Genomic DNA, 13861 nt, shown 5'->3' with positions numbered 1-13861 from the left:
AGTCTGCGCTGTTAGCTTGAACCATGGGGGAGACTGGTCCAAACTGGGATGCTGACAGTGCAAGGGGCTGTGAGCGCCTCCAGCAGTGACTGCCCCATGGCCAGCTTTAGCAAGGAGATTGTACAACGTGCCCAGTCTTCCAGCTGTTCTGCAGTCCACTAAAACGCTCATTAGTTTGCAGTCTGCGCTCGAGGGGTGAAAATCTCTGGAGCACTTGGCACTTTGATGCCCCTGCATTGCTTGAGTGGGCAGATAAGCTAGTGGCCCGACTCCAGGCATGTCAATATGCGTGGACCTGAATGTCTCAGCTGCAGAGGCATGGTCACTTTACACAAGGTTTCCCTAACGCGTGGCTGCTTCCCTCCCCCCACACCCCGCACGTGCTTGTGCGCTACCTTCAACCACAGTGCAACCCTTGCAATGTGTCCCGCCACCCCCATCACCTCAACCGCAGGGCAGCCATTGCCCACCACCCCTCCGCCCAAGTCGCTTCAACCTTGAAACGCTGTGCAACGTTACTGAGCACTCACCTCTGAGTTCTCCTCAAAGTGCAGCCCGCCATGTACACGCCTTATATATGCTTTTGTGAAACATGTGGGCGGACGATCCAGTGAGGGGGGAAAACAGGATGATTCCGGCGGGCTGGTCTTATAATATGCAGATGTATTACAATGAAGTTCCTGATGTCCGATGAGGGAAATGTGGCCCGCCGTCAACGGGCTGAGTGGACGATCACAAACTGGTTTCACAATGTCGTGAAAGCGATTTTTGGCCTTCTTGCCACATTGTCCGCTTATGCCGCCGAGCATGCCCAATGCCAGCAGACACAGAAAATTCTGCCCAAGATGTCATATCTGTCAGCCTTGGTCAGTGTAGCACTCTTTCCTCTCAGTCAGAAGGCTTAAGCCTCATTCCAGGGACTTGAGCACACAATCGAGGCTAATGATTGTATGTTATACAGAGTGAGTGCTGCATTGTTGGAGGTGCCATTTTCAGATAAGATACTAATCCAAGGTTCTGTCTTCCCTCTGCATGGATATAAAAGATCCTATGGCACTATTTAAAGAGGGAGAGAGTTCTCACAGTGTCCTGGACAATATTTATCCATAGCATCATTGAATCATAGAATGATACAGCATAGAAATGGCCATTTGGCTCATCATGGCTGTGCTAGTTCTTTGGTAGAGCTATACCACTTCGCTGCTTTTCCCCCCATAGCCTTGTAATATGTTTCCCTGCAGCTATTTGTCCAATTCCCTTTTGAACGTTACTATTGAATCTGTTTCCACTAATCTTTTGGGAAATGCATTCCAGATCATAACAACTTGCTGCGCAAAAGATGTTTCATCATGTCAGCTTTGGTTCCTTTGTTTTTCTGCCAATCACTTTAAATCTATTTCCTCTGTTTGTCAAACCTACAGCCACTTGAAAACCTTCATTTATTCTACCAAAACCATTCATGATTTTGATCACACTGTCAAATCTCCTCCTAACCTTCTCTGCTCTAAGGAGAAAAACCCAAGTTCCTCCAGTCTCTCCAAATAACTGAAGATCCTCATCCCTAGTACCATACCAGTAAATCTCCCCTGTTTGAAGCCTTGACACCCTTCCTGAAGTGTGGTACCAAGAATTGAACACAATACTCCAGCTGAGGCCTAACCAATGTTTTATAAAAGTTCAACACAACCTCTTTGCTCTTCTACCATGTTCATCTTTTGCTAAAGCCAAAGATCTCATATGCAGTTTTAGCAAACTTCTCAAATAGTTCTGTCATCTTCAAAGATTTGTGTGCTTACACCTCCAGATCTCTCTGTTCCTGCATCCCCTTTTCAAATTGTATCATTTCATTCATATCATTTCTTCTCATTCTTCCTACCAAATATGTCACTCCTCTGCATTAAATTGCATCTGCCATGTGTCTGCCCATATCACCAATCTATGTCCTCCTGAAGTCTGTTAATGGTCATTGTTTACTACATTTCTGAGTTTCATATCCTCTGCAAAGCTTGGAATTATGTCCTTTAATGAAATCCAAGTTGTAAATAAGTGTCACAAAGAACAGTAGTCCAAATATCAATATCTGGGAATTGCAGCTGTATGCTTCCCTCCAATATAACAAACAACCATTCACCACTACTTTCTTGTCCCATTAAGAACATGGACTTTAATTTTGCTAAGACTATTTCATAGTAGTTTGTCAAGTACCTTTTGAAAGCCCATATATGTAACATTAACCATACTACCTCCATCAAACTTCTCTGTCACTTCACTAAAATTACTAAAAACAGGACAGCCGAATGACGAATAATTGAATTTTTTGTTCAGGCTTTATCTAAATAATCCAGGTGAGCTGCTGGTGCCTGTTGCCTCTTCAGGCAGTTGGTCCAACAGAAGCATGCAACTCAGGGTTTACAGTCGATGTTTCTTGGGTAAAGCCCAGAGGGAGGGAGGATAATAGTAGCTGTTGGAAATACTCTGGAACAGAGGAAACATTCTTGCTTCTCCTAGAGACACAGTAATAAAAAAGACATAACTTACATACTTTTCAGTGGCAGCTGCTGGTTAGGCCATGTCCATGTCCTATGGACCTGAATGAATCAGGCCTTGTGCCAGCCCAATTTCTGGTACAAGTTCTTCAACAGGCATTCAGCCCCTCATTATACACGAAAGGAGCCTGATGCCTGTTTTAAACAGTTGATCCAGATGCCTGACAATTTATCTCACCCAATTTCTGGTTTGATGTTTTTCAGGCATCTGTGTGAGAGTAGAACATTGCACTTGTTTTATACCCATAAAACAGATGCAACAAACCTCAATTTCTTTTCCTAAATGTGGCTATTTATCTCATGCTGTTTATGGACCTTGCTGTCTGCAAATTGGCTGCGTATTTCCCCATTGCAACACTTCAAAAGTAGCTTTGACATACTTTGGAATATTCTGAAGTTGTGAAAGTTCTATATCAATGCAATTCTTTTATTAGACAACAACTGGGCATGTTCGAAGAAAATCCACTGAGGAAAATTAAAAGCTTTATAAAACCGGATTTTAGCAGCTTACTCAAATGCTGGACCTGCTGGAACAAAAGGGGGCCAGCTGTCATAATATCTTTCAAATCGCAATGAGTCTGCCACTAAAATTATTATGGTCATTAGTTTAAGACAATGGTTATGCCATTAACACTTTCCAATCATTACAATAATAATTCACACATGATATGTTTGAATAATTGCAGTCATATGAGCATAGTGGGTATTGACCTGCAGAACCCGCTTCTGGTATGGTGGCTGCTGCTTTGACCAGCAGTTCAACTAACCAATCCTACTATATATTGGGTTGAGGGAAGGCAGGGAAGGTAAGAGATCAAAGTGCTGGTCTTCCTATTCAGGTATGGAAAAAAACGAACATGTGCTCTTCAAAACCAATCTGTGAGAGCTGGTAAACAATGCAGATTTAGAGAAAGAAATTTCTTGCATACTGCTAAATAGATTCAGGAATAACATTAATCTGCAAGTCTATTTAACTCATGAATAGGGTTAATGTGATCTGATTTGTTAGTTTCTATGCTATGAGGACTGTTACAAGACAAGTTGATATGTACTGTATTTATTTCTCTGTTGAATGTGAAGTCACATTTGAGAGGACAGTATCTGTTTCACATAACAATGAAAAACTCTTGTTATGATCCCCCAGATCACCCTAACATATGACTGGATAATTGCAATAAAGGTAAATTGCTATTGGGTTCACTTAGGGGAGGGACTGGTAGCTGAACCTAAAGCAAATCTGGTCCAGACCCAGATGTCTTGAATTAGACAATAATGTTCACTATGATGATCGAGAGCAATATCTAGTCTTGTAATGTCCAATGTATTTAAAGCAGAAAACGTTTGACATACACAACGTGTTGACAACACATTTAAAGCATTCTTTAACATTTCTCTTAATCTAAGGTCACTATAACTCTCCCCCATTCCACCTCAATTATAACCTTAGCCTTTTCTGTCTCCTTTCCCTACCAGACCTTCCATGACCCCAGAAGGAAAAATAAATTGAAACCAGTTGAAGACTGAAACTATACCTCCCATCTGAAAGGAAAGGAAAGTTAAAGAATAAGAAGAGGACCGAGAAGGAAAAAAAGTTAAAAAGCAGCAAAGGAAAGAAAGTAGTAAGGAATAGAAGGACCAGCAGAGGCAGATTCAGCAACATGAAGACCTCAGAGATGGGGTAAGGAAGTGACAATTATTCTCTGCCTTACTAGATGCAATGCCATGCGAGAATGACTGACTAGTATTAGAATCATAATGCCGTACCTAGTGTGCATTTGCATGAATGAAAGTTCTGAGTTGCAAACCTATCAACAATATGATTTAAGCAGCTAATTGAATTACGATTACACAAAGCTTAATAGTAGGGACTAAAGGCAATTGCTTCTGTCTTCTTAATGTTTAGCTGAGGAAAATTGCAGCATATCCACGACAGGATGTCAGACAAGCAGTCTTAGAGTACAAAGGCAGTGAAGGAGTTGAGAGGGATGGTGGAGAGGTTAAAATGGATGTTATCAGCATGCACGTAGAATGTGACCCCATATCTACAGACTATTTTGCCAAGGGACAGAATTAGATAAAGGAGGCGGAGGCTAAAAATGGATCCTTGGGAGCTTCTGGGGCTGACAGCATAAGGCTGGGATGAAAAACCATGGCAGAAGATGCGTTGGTTATGATCAGATCATATGATCAGTGAAAAACGCAGAAAGGTTGTTGAAGGAGGTTGGCATGGTTGACCATGATGAAAGAGGTTAAGGACAATGCAGTCAAATCCCTAATATTTTTCAGTTTATTCCTATTTTATTTCCCCCTTGAACATTGCTTAATATGTGTAAAAAACAAAACTTGCTGGAAAAACTCAGCAGGTCTAACAGCATCTGTGGAGCGAGAGACAGAGTTAACACTTTGAGTCCTTATGACTCTTCTTCAGTAGTTGGGTTAGCTGGTTTGGAGGAGGTATTGACCTGGCACTGTGAAAAAAGATGATTAAAAGTGCTCAGATGGAAAGATAAAGTTGTTGAAGTGGTCTTGATATATATCTGTATATATATATATATAAATTCGCGTCTCTCATGTCAAAGTGCTCAGTATCCCATATTAGTCAGTACACCAGTGCTATCATCACAATCACTGTTTAAATTCAGTTTTTCAACAGAAAATGTAATAAGTTAATTGTAGTCATATGTAGCTAATTCTGAAATTTATTTGGCATTTCCATTCACTCTTTAAAACTGTTGTTATTGAAAAAGGTCCTGGGGACAACTCATCTGCTGTTTTTTGGATAAGGCCACAGATTCTGGGAACACTCTATGCTATTCTTTTACTTGGTGTAATTCTTCATTTCTACACTCTGGAAGAATATTTAACACAACTCAGGTGATGTTTCCTATACGCACTATCATGCCTTTATTTTCCTGATATTTTAATATGATATTTTACTGCCTTTGTTATCTGTGGCCTTGACCATTCCAATGCACCCCTGCCTGGCCTGCCATGTCTACCCTCAGTAAAGATGAAGTTATCCAAAACTGTCATCCCTGGCCGAACTTGTACCAAGTCCTGTTTGCTTATCATCACTGTGCTTGCTGACCTACACTTGGCTTCTAGTAAATCAATTTTAAAATTCTCATCCTTGTCTTCAAATCCCTCTGTGGCCTTGTTCTCCTCTACCTCTGTAATCTCCTTCAGTCCCACAACCCTCCAAGATATCTGTGCTTTTCCAATTCTAACCTCTTGAGCATCCCAATTTCAATTGTTCCATTACTGGTGGCTGTGCCTTCGATTGCTAAGGCCCTAAGCTCTGAAATTCCCTCCCCAAATGTCTTTGCCTCTCTTCCTCCCTTTTCCTTTAAAGTTCTCCTCAAAATCTACCCATTTGACCAACTACCCTTATATCTCTCTACATAGCTTGGTGTCAAATTCTGTTTTATAAGACCAATCTGAAACACTTGGGGTGTTTAATTATGCTATATAAATATAACTTCTTGTTGCCTTTACCTTACTGAAATTGCTTTAATTCAATTCACTCCAACACATGTATCTTTTCATAGATATGTAAATTCCTCCTCCCCCACTTGCAGTGGTAATTACAGTCTTTCAAGCTGAATTAAGATAACACTTCTTTAAAAATCTATTATGCTTCAGGTAAATTTATATTTGAATTTACAAGCATGCCTATTGGTAATTCATGCACTTAAAAATTGTTCCTGATAGCACCTTCACATAACACAAAAATTTACCCAATGACATATTCACTCACTACCAAGATATGCAATAATGAATCCATGCACACAGCACAAAGAAACTCTTGACAACCCCTTCAAGCATTGCAGGATGACACTTAAGTCCTTTAATTTAATTTGTTCTTTTTTTCACAACTTCTGCTTGTACCACAACTGTGAGAACTAAAGTATGTGAAATAACTGACCAAGCTTTCTACTGAGTTAGCTGCTGGTATCAGATTGCTCATATTGACTATGGCAGATATTCTTTGCTTTCTATTGATTGCAGGCTTATTTCCCTGGACTCGCAAATAGTATAAGAGCAGTTTTAACATCCTAAAGGGAAAAACTCACACTGAAGAGCTCCCTTACAAGAATTAATGAGGTGCTGTCTCAATGTGAGCAGTGTTATTACCCTTGATCATTGTTGTGTACGGCATAAAATTAAACAAAAAAAGAGAAGGTCCAAACATAATTTCTTAATGTAACAAACAATCAACATCCTATCAACAAATTTCTCCATTCAATATACAACCTGCAATTTACCACAGAGCTCTATTTGAGAATGATTTAACACACACATGTCTATATTGAATATGAATTATAATTGAATAACAAATAGCAAGTTAACAGTGCAACTCTCAAAGTGTAAGTTTCCCTATTTCATTAAATAATGTCCTGTCATTAAGCTAGTAAACTTTTCATGTGCTTTTCCTAACTAACTGGCTTTCATTCTTTCATATTTTACATGGGTACATAACAACAGTTGGAAGGGTGCCCATTTCATTCCACTATTAGATCCTAAAACTCTACTCCTCCAACTTGTCAGTGTGTAGGTAAAGAGATTTTGATTGGCAGTTTATCATTATCCTTACATGACAGTGCAGATAAGTCACTGTAAAAGCACTTTTTTGATCATATTCTGATAAATAAAATACGAACATATTAGGAGGGTTATCACAAGCACTTTAGTTTAAAAGGCAAACTTCATGCATTTCAGCTGCACCAGAACCTTATAGCTGCACTGATGATCTTCCAACATGCTAGTACTGTACTGTGTTCTGTAGCAGTTTACCAGGAACAGGGGAGGGGAATTTAAGCCTGGCTTACAAAGTTCAGGGGCTTATGTGAGTTCTAGTGAATGTAAGAAAATAATTGACTTGTTTTCCAAACCATAACGCTAGCCTCTGAATTTTAGGGAAAGAATACCTAGATTATTGAACATCAAATTGGGAATGAAACTGTATAAAAAAGGGAATGCAATTGAAGTCATTAAAAAAAATCCATATTGCTATTGTTTTATTCTGATTGATAAAACCACTGACTTTCTGCAACACGTCATTCAGCTCCAAGGATGCGTTCTAAGATGCACCTCTAACTATGAGCTCCTTCAGTGCTCTCATTTCTTCTGAAGTACTGTAGGTTAGCCTAGTGCCCAATATGATTCTTGAGAGACTTACATTTTTAAAAGTATCGCAAACTTCCCGTTCAGCTTTACAATTAACACATTTTAGTCTGATTTTACTTGAGGACTGTTTTGGAATCGATTATGGAGAGGCATTTTTTCTTTTGTTAATGAGGGAAATAATTCAGAGACTGAAAAGTAAGCCAAGAGATCCCCCTGATTTTTCACAACCCTGTTTACAAATGAAGCAATGGAAAAGCCCCGCGCTGTGTGCAGGGTTCGGAGCAAGCTCGTCAATCCAGTAGGGCTCGACATAAAGCAGCAGCATCGAAATGTGGAAAATTAATGTATGAAATAAATAGCTGTTTGGAACGACAATCTCAAAAAAAGAATGAACATTAGGTTTCACCTTTAATTTAGTATTAGGGTAGCGCAGTGACTTCCTCGGTGCGGTATTATTAGACAGTGCGGCTTGACTAAGATCCTCCAACACTTCGATGATATCGTCAAGCACGCACCTCTTGTCGCTGTTCCGCAACATACAAATATGAGAGAAAGAATAACTGAAGCCCGAGCCGTTGACTCGCATCTCCAGCACGGCTTTGTGCATCTGCAAAATCTGATCGGTTCTCTCCAGGATATCAGCCCCCGAAAGGGAGGTAAGTACCACCCTGCCGTATCTGCCCGGGGTATGCAGGTCCGAGTACAGGTTGTTCTTGGACTGGTTGATGGAGAAAAGGCTGTTCACTAGGGTCCTCTCGATCTTGGCCAGGCTGTGCTTGGGCGCCACCAGCAACTCCAGGTCAGTTTCGCGCTGAAATTTATTAAGGAAGGTCGCCCCGAACAGAATGGACAGGATGGAGGGAACTGTCAGGAAAAAGACGGGATGCCTGCTCACGAATAATCCCAACCAGTAGAAACATCCCTTCAGCCCTGAGTGCACGACTTGTCGCAGCATCCTCCTCCAGCTCTTGCAGATCCCCCAGCCCTGGATCTTCCTGTAAAGCTCATCTGACATCTGGCTTTGTCCCTTTTACATGTTATTCCACACCAATCCCTTTCAGGTCTTTACTCTGGAAACACTGCAGCAATTCGCAGCAGACGGCCAACTATTGATCACTCAGGGCTTTTTTTTCTTGTTAAAGGCCAGCCCTCGTTTCGCCATTGAGCGGTAATAGTTGTATTATTTTCACCGCATCGCCCCCCATACATGTGTGCATTAGGGAGCAGTATAGGACTGCTGGAAGTGCTCTATAGGCGTACTCTAATTTATCGACCTACTGGAACCAAGTGTGTGGTTCTGAATGGGGGAGGACGCCGAATATCTATTTATAGAGCCTCGCATACAACACTGGATCCCGATTGAATGGAGCACAGGCACTGAACTAGAATCGTTCAAATGACGAGCAAGGGTTTTGCTGCAATTTACTAAAGTCGGAACGATGGGGCTCCTGCTTTAAAATTGCACAAGTTGCAGTTTGTAACCCCCCCCCCCCCCCCCCACCAGTGTACTGTCGCGGGCCCGGGGAAGTCTTTTTCAGTGTTTGAATTTATATTCTTAGGTGAATCTTTAAAGCCGATAGAAAATGAAACACCTTCTGTCTTCTCGGGCATCACTGGGTCTCTGCAACTGTTAACCAGTGATCAAAGGATGGAGAGATGGCTCTGAGTTCAGTTTCTATCACTCTCTCTATTTGTATGAGTGGTTTGACCCGATAGACAGGGGCTTTTTTGTTTACAGTAACTACAGTATTTCTTCCAGCCGGTTTATTAGTAACTAAACACAGTATGTATATAAAATTCTGCACGGTTCCACGAGAATTGAGCAATGTTTTTATATTTTCTCTGTATTGCTGACTTTTCAAATGCCCCCATGTGAAATACAGATTTTACAAATAAAGGTAAATGATCTCAATTATCTAATGGATAGAATATATTAAATTCTTTACCCAGGATGTTGAAAACAAGTGAGCGTTTTTTTCACTTGTTAATCCCCCTATTGGTAACTTTCCAGTTACCTTTGCTGAAAAGGGCATGTTTAGGGGTATTGAGTGAGGGTGGGACCAAGCTTAGCTTCAAAGCTTTCCAAATAAGCAGATGCCCACAACCCCTCATTGCCTCCAAATTTTTTTTGGATTCTGGCATTCACTTCCAATGTGAAATGACCAGGAGTGCAGTGGAGAAGCCGAATTCCTGGCAGGACATGGGCACTCCGAGTCACTGTCCAGGAGAGCTACCATGGGGAATTTCTGAGGGGTTGTGGTACGGGTGAAAGTTGGCCACCTCAAACAATGTCTTCAGGAGGTGGGCTGGCAGGCTAATTCCCTCACGTCCTGAAGTACCCCTTGAACGCCCAATGATTTGAATTCTAGTAAGATCCCAACATCTATGCCCATGTAAGGCGAATGCAGTTGGGACCCACTGGGGTTTCTAGGCTAGTACTGTGGCCTGGCAAGCCGCAGAACAGAGATAAAGAGCATTGGTTTTGATTGGGGGTCTGCATCAAGGAGTGGAAGTAAATGTCTCAAAAGTACCCGAATGTAAGGAGTATTAGGGTAACACAGAGTGGGGAAAGGGCAGGGAAATGGAACCACATTGATTGCTTATTCAGAGAACCAGTGGGAGAAAGATGAGCTGAGTGGCCTTGAGCTGTAAAATTCTGTGATTACACAAGTCTATGTGTGCTCCATGTCTGCCACCAGATCAAGTTATACCACAAGAGAACTGAGGATTGAGAGTTAAGCCACTAGATAACAATAGAAGAATGGATATGGGTATCAATGCAACACTTCAAAACTACCAAATACAGCAGTATGTGAGAGGGCCAGATGAAGCCAATGCCCTCCAATTTCTTTACAAATTCTACTCCACCTAGCTGATGGCAGGGCTGTATTTTTTTTAAAGTGCATTGCTACACAAGTTATGGGTGGGTCTCTGTATTCAGACAATCTGTGAGCAGTTTGAGAAGGTACAGAGAACTCAGTGGCATACATGTTTGACCTAACCACTGGCAATGAGTCATTGGAAATATGCAAGCTAATGCAACAGTAACTGCTGAAAAGCAGCCCTCCTGAAAACAAAAGAATGGATGAAACACTTGTATGTGACATATATATGTCAGACTGGATACATACAGAAGCTGCCAGATCTCTGGAAGCACCCTAGCCTGGAAATGTACTCAATCTAGACATCCCTGTCTATACAACCTAATTGATCCCAGGAAGATAAGAGTAAATCAATACTGAACACAGTCACAAGCTGGCAAGGATTTCTTTCCATTTGACTGGATACTAAATCCCCAAAACCTCATATGGGGTAATGACCCAGTCCTGACAGTCCCTCTGCAATGCCCCTTAGATAAATTGAAGCTGAAAGATATCACCAAATTACCTAAAGCAGCAACAAAACTTGTATTTATTTAGCATCTTTGACATAAAATGTCCAAAGGTGCTTCACAGGAACAACATTAAACAAAATTTGACACTGAATCACATGAGGAGATATTAGGGTAGATGGTCAAAGAGGTAGCTTTTAAGGAACATCTTAAAGGAGGAAAGAGATATAGAGAGGATGACAAGTTTAGGAACATAGGAAAAGGAATAGGTCATTCAACACCTCAAGTCTGTTCCACCATTCAATGGGATCATGACTGACCTGCGGCCTCACTCAAAATAACCTAACCTTGCCCCCTATCCCTTTATATCTTTGGATAACAACAATCCACCGATCTCAGGTTTAAAATTTAGGATTAATTGCTGTTTGTGGAAGATGGTTCCAAACTTTCACTATCCTTTGTTGGGAGAAGTGTTTCCTATTTTCTCTCCTGAAAGGGCTACCTCTAATTTTTAGACAATGATCCCTAGTGCTAGACTCCTCAACCAGTGCAAATAGTTTTTCTCTATTTGCCCTTTATGGAGAGTTGAAGATGTGCTGCCAATAGTGGAGCAATTAAAATCGGGGATGCGAAAGAGGCCAGAATTGGAATACTGCAGATATCTTGAAGGGTTGTGGGGCTGGAGGAGATTACAGAGTTAGGGAGGGGTGAGGTCATTGAGGGATCCGAAAACAAGGATAAGAATTTTAAATTCAAAGCTTTGCTTAACCCAGAGCTAAAGCAGTGCTGTGTTTCATCAACATATATGTGGAAACTGACACTGTGGCCTGGATTTTCGTGGAGCCATGGAAGCTCCACAGACCTTCTAGAATAACGTGTGGGACCCAGATAAGGAAGTCCCATCCCCATTTCTGATAGATCTCATTTTTGCTGGTAGGGGAAAGGGGGTAGGGCAAGACTCACACATGGGGAAAACCCTAACAGAGCTGGGCCATTTGAACACAGTGCTGAGTGCAAACAGACCCTATTTTTGCAGTAGCAAGGGCCTTAATCCACAGTATGGGAGTTATGAATTTTGAGAGTAGACACAAATGCTCTTGAACTGCAAATTAGGTCTGAAGAGCTGTCAAGCTGTGAAGTTATTTAAATCCCCAGCCCTTTAAAAATTAAAAAAAAACAGACCGCCTATTTCAATGAGGGGTAAAAAAAAATACTCTGTTTTGGCATTTACAATAGCTGTTTGTTGACATTAACTTAACAGCTCTTTATGAATGTTTGGCTGCTTCCCACAACCTATAATTATCTCAGCAGAGGCTCTAAGTTCACAGTTCGATTTACAGCTCAAGGAGGTTATTAAAGGATTATCATGGGGTTATGAATAGGAATTTGATTTTACAAGGGATTAAACACTTGTAAAAGTTTTGAATGTGCGTTCATGAATGGGAGTGTTTTTATATAGTGAAGGCTGCAATAGATATTTAGACATTTATTTTATTTCATCTCAACATGGCTCCTGAGGTCTGCCCATGGTGGATACTGGGTGAGTTAGCATGATGTGTGCTAGGGCCAAGGCTGGTGTGTGGGTTGGATTGAGTTGGCATTAAGTCAGCATGAAGGGTATGAGCAGTCATGGGGTTTATGGGATGCATGAGTTGGCATGGATGGGGCATGGGGAATGGGGAAGTGGGAGGATGTGAGGGGGTGAGGGCTCGAGGGCCTAAAACATAAAAAAACAATTGGGATGAAGACCCAGGGAACCCAAGGCGCCCTGTGGTTGCCTCCAACTTGCATCTGGGGGCAGCAAGCTGACTCCATCCTGCACCCTCCCCCCCAATAATGCCAATTCTTCCATTTGGGAGAGTTTCTTCTGAGGTAAGTGCAGCAAGCCGGCAAATTTCCTGATTCGCGCTATGTGCCTTGGGAGTGAAAATCTGGGCCTATATTTTTGGATATTGTTGCCAAGGGATATATAGATAAGAAACAGGATGGGTCCTTGGGGGATACCAGAAGTAATGGTGCCAATGGGGGAAGAAAAGTAATTGCAGATGATTTTCAGATACGATTAGACAGTTAAAAATGCACACAATTCCCAGAATACACTTAATAGCACCAACATGCTTTACATATTTTGATGATTTTCCTCTTCCCAAACTATTCCTTGAACTACTTCCTCAAAATGATAACTAAGTTAACATTGGTGGAATCGTGTAAGTAAAACATTGTTAGCTTGGCTAAGTGATAAGGTTCACCTCTGGGTCAGAAGGTATGGGTTCAAGCTACACTCTAGAGACCTTAACACATAATCTAGGCTGATGTTTCAGTGCTGTACCATGGTAGATGTAATCTTTCAGATGGGATATTAAACCAAGACCCTTCCTGCCCCCTCAAGTCCCTAGTTTTGAATAATAGCAAATTAGCACCATATTTTTATATAATAGAGCATTTTGTTGTTTATAGGATCAGGAGTAGGCCATTTAGCCCTTTGAGCCTGTTCACTGAGACCAGGACTTATATATCCACCTTTCCTCCATCAATTGTCAGTTGCAGAAGAGAGTTGTAAACTTGGCCACCCCTTGTATGAAGTGTTTCCTAATTTTATCCTGATAGGGCTGGCCCATCATCCTAGACTACCAAACTAGTGGAAATAATTCCTCCCAATCTACTCTATCTGTCCTACATAATACCTTGTACTGTAGAGGTTAGTTGCAAAATGTAAGATGGAATCAAGATCTCAGAACATAAATGTAGTTTTAAAAGCCAGGAACGTAAGTTTTGGTAGAGCTGTTGTTAACTGATTTTCCAAATCCAAAGTGACCTCAGGAATGATTTGCTCTCAGTTCACTTTATGCAGTGTAAG

At 41.3% G+C, this 13861-nt stretch overlaps 1 protein-coding gene across 3 annotated transcripts in view; it reads right to left on the bottom strand.

Annotated features, from left to right (window-relative positions):
- Positions 1 to 8907, bottom strand: part of ptchd4 (patched domain containing 4) — a 99528-nt gene extending 90621 nt beyond the window's left edge. For 2 of the 3 annotated variants that reach the window (XM_078542073.1, XM_078542074.1), the window contains exon 1: positions 8254 to 8907. In XM_078542073.1, coding sequence (XP_078398199.1) covers positions 8254 to 8688 — 435 coding nt within the window. In that variant the 5' untranslated portion in view covers positions 8689 to 8907. Of the gene's footprint in view, positions 1 to 8079 lie in introns of all 3 variants that reach the window. The other variant, XM_078542071.1, reaches the window with a different exon arrangement.
- Between the last annotated feature and the right edge of the window lie 4954 nt (positions 8908 to 13861).

This window comes from Cetorhinus maximus, chromosome 5, assembly GCF_964194155.1.
Source record: "Cetorhinus maximus chromosome 5, sCetMax3.hap1.1, whole genome shotgun sequence".
In the NCBI taxonomy this organism is placed as follows: domain Eukaryota; kingdom Metazoa; phylum Chordata; class Chondrichthyes; order Lamniformes; family Cetorhinidae; genus Cetorhinus; species Cetorhinus maximus.
This window is presented reverse-complemented; position numbering and strand designations above follow the sequence as displayed.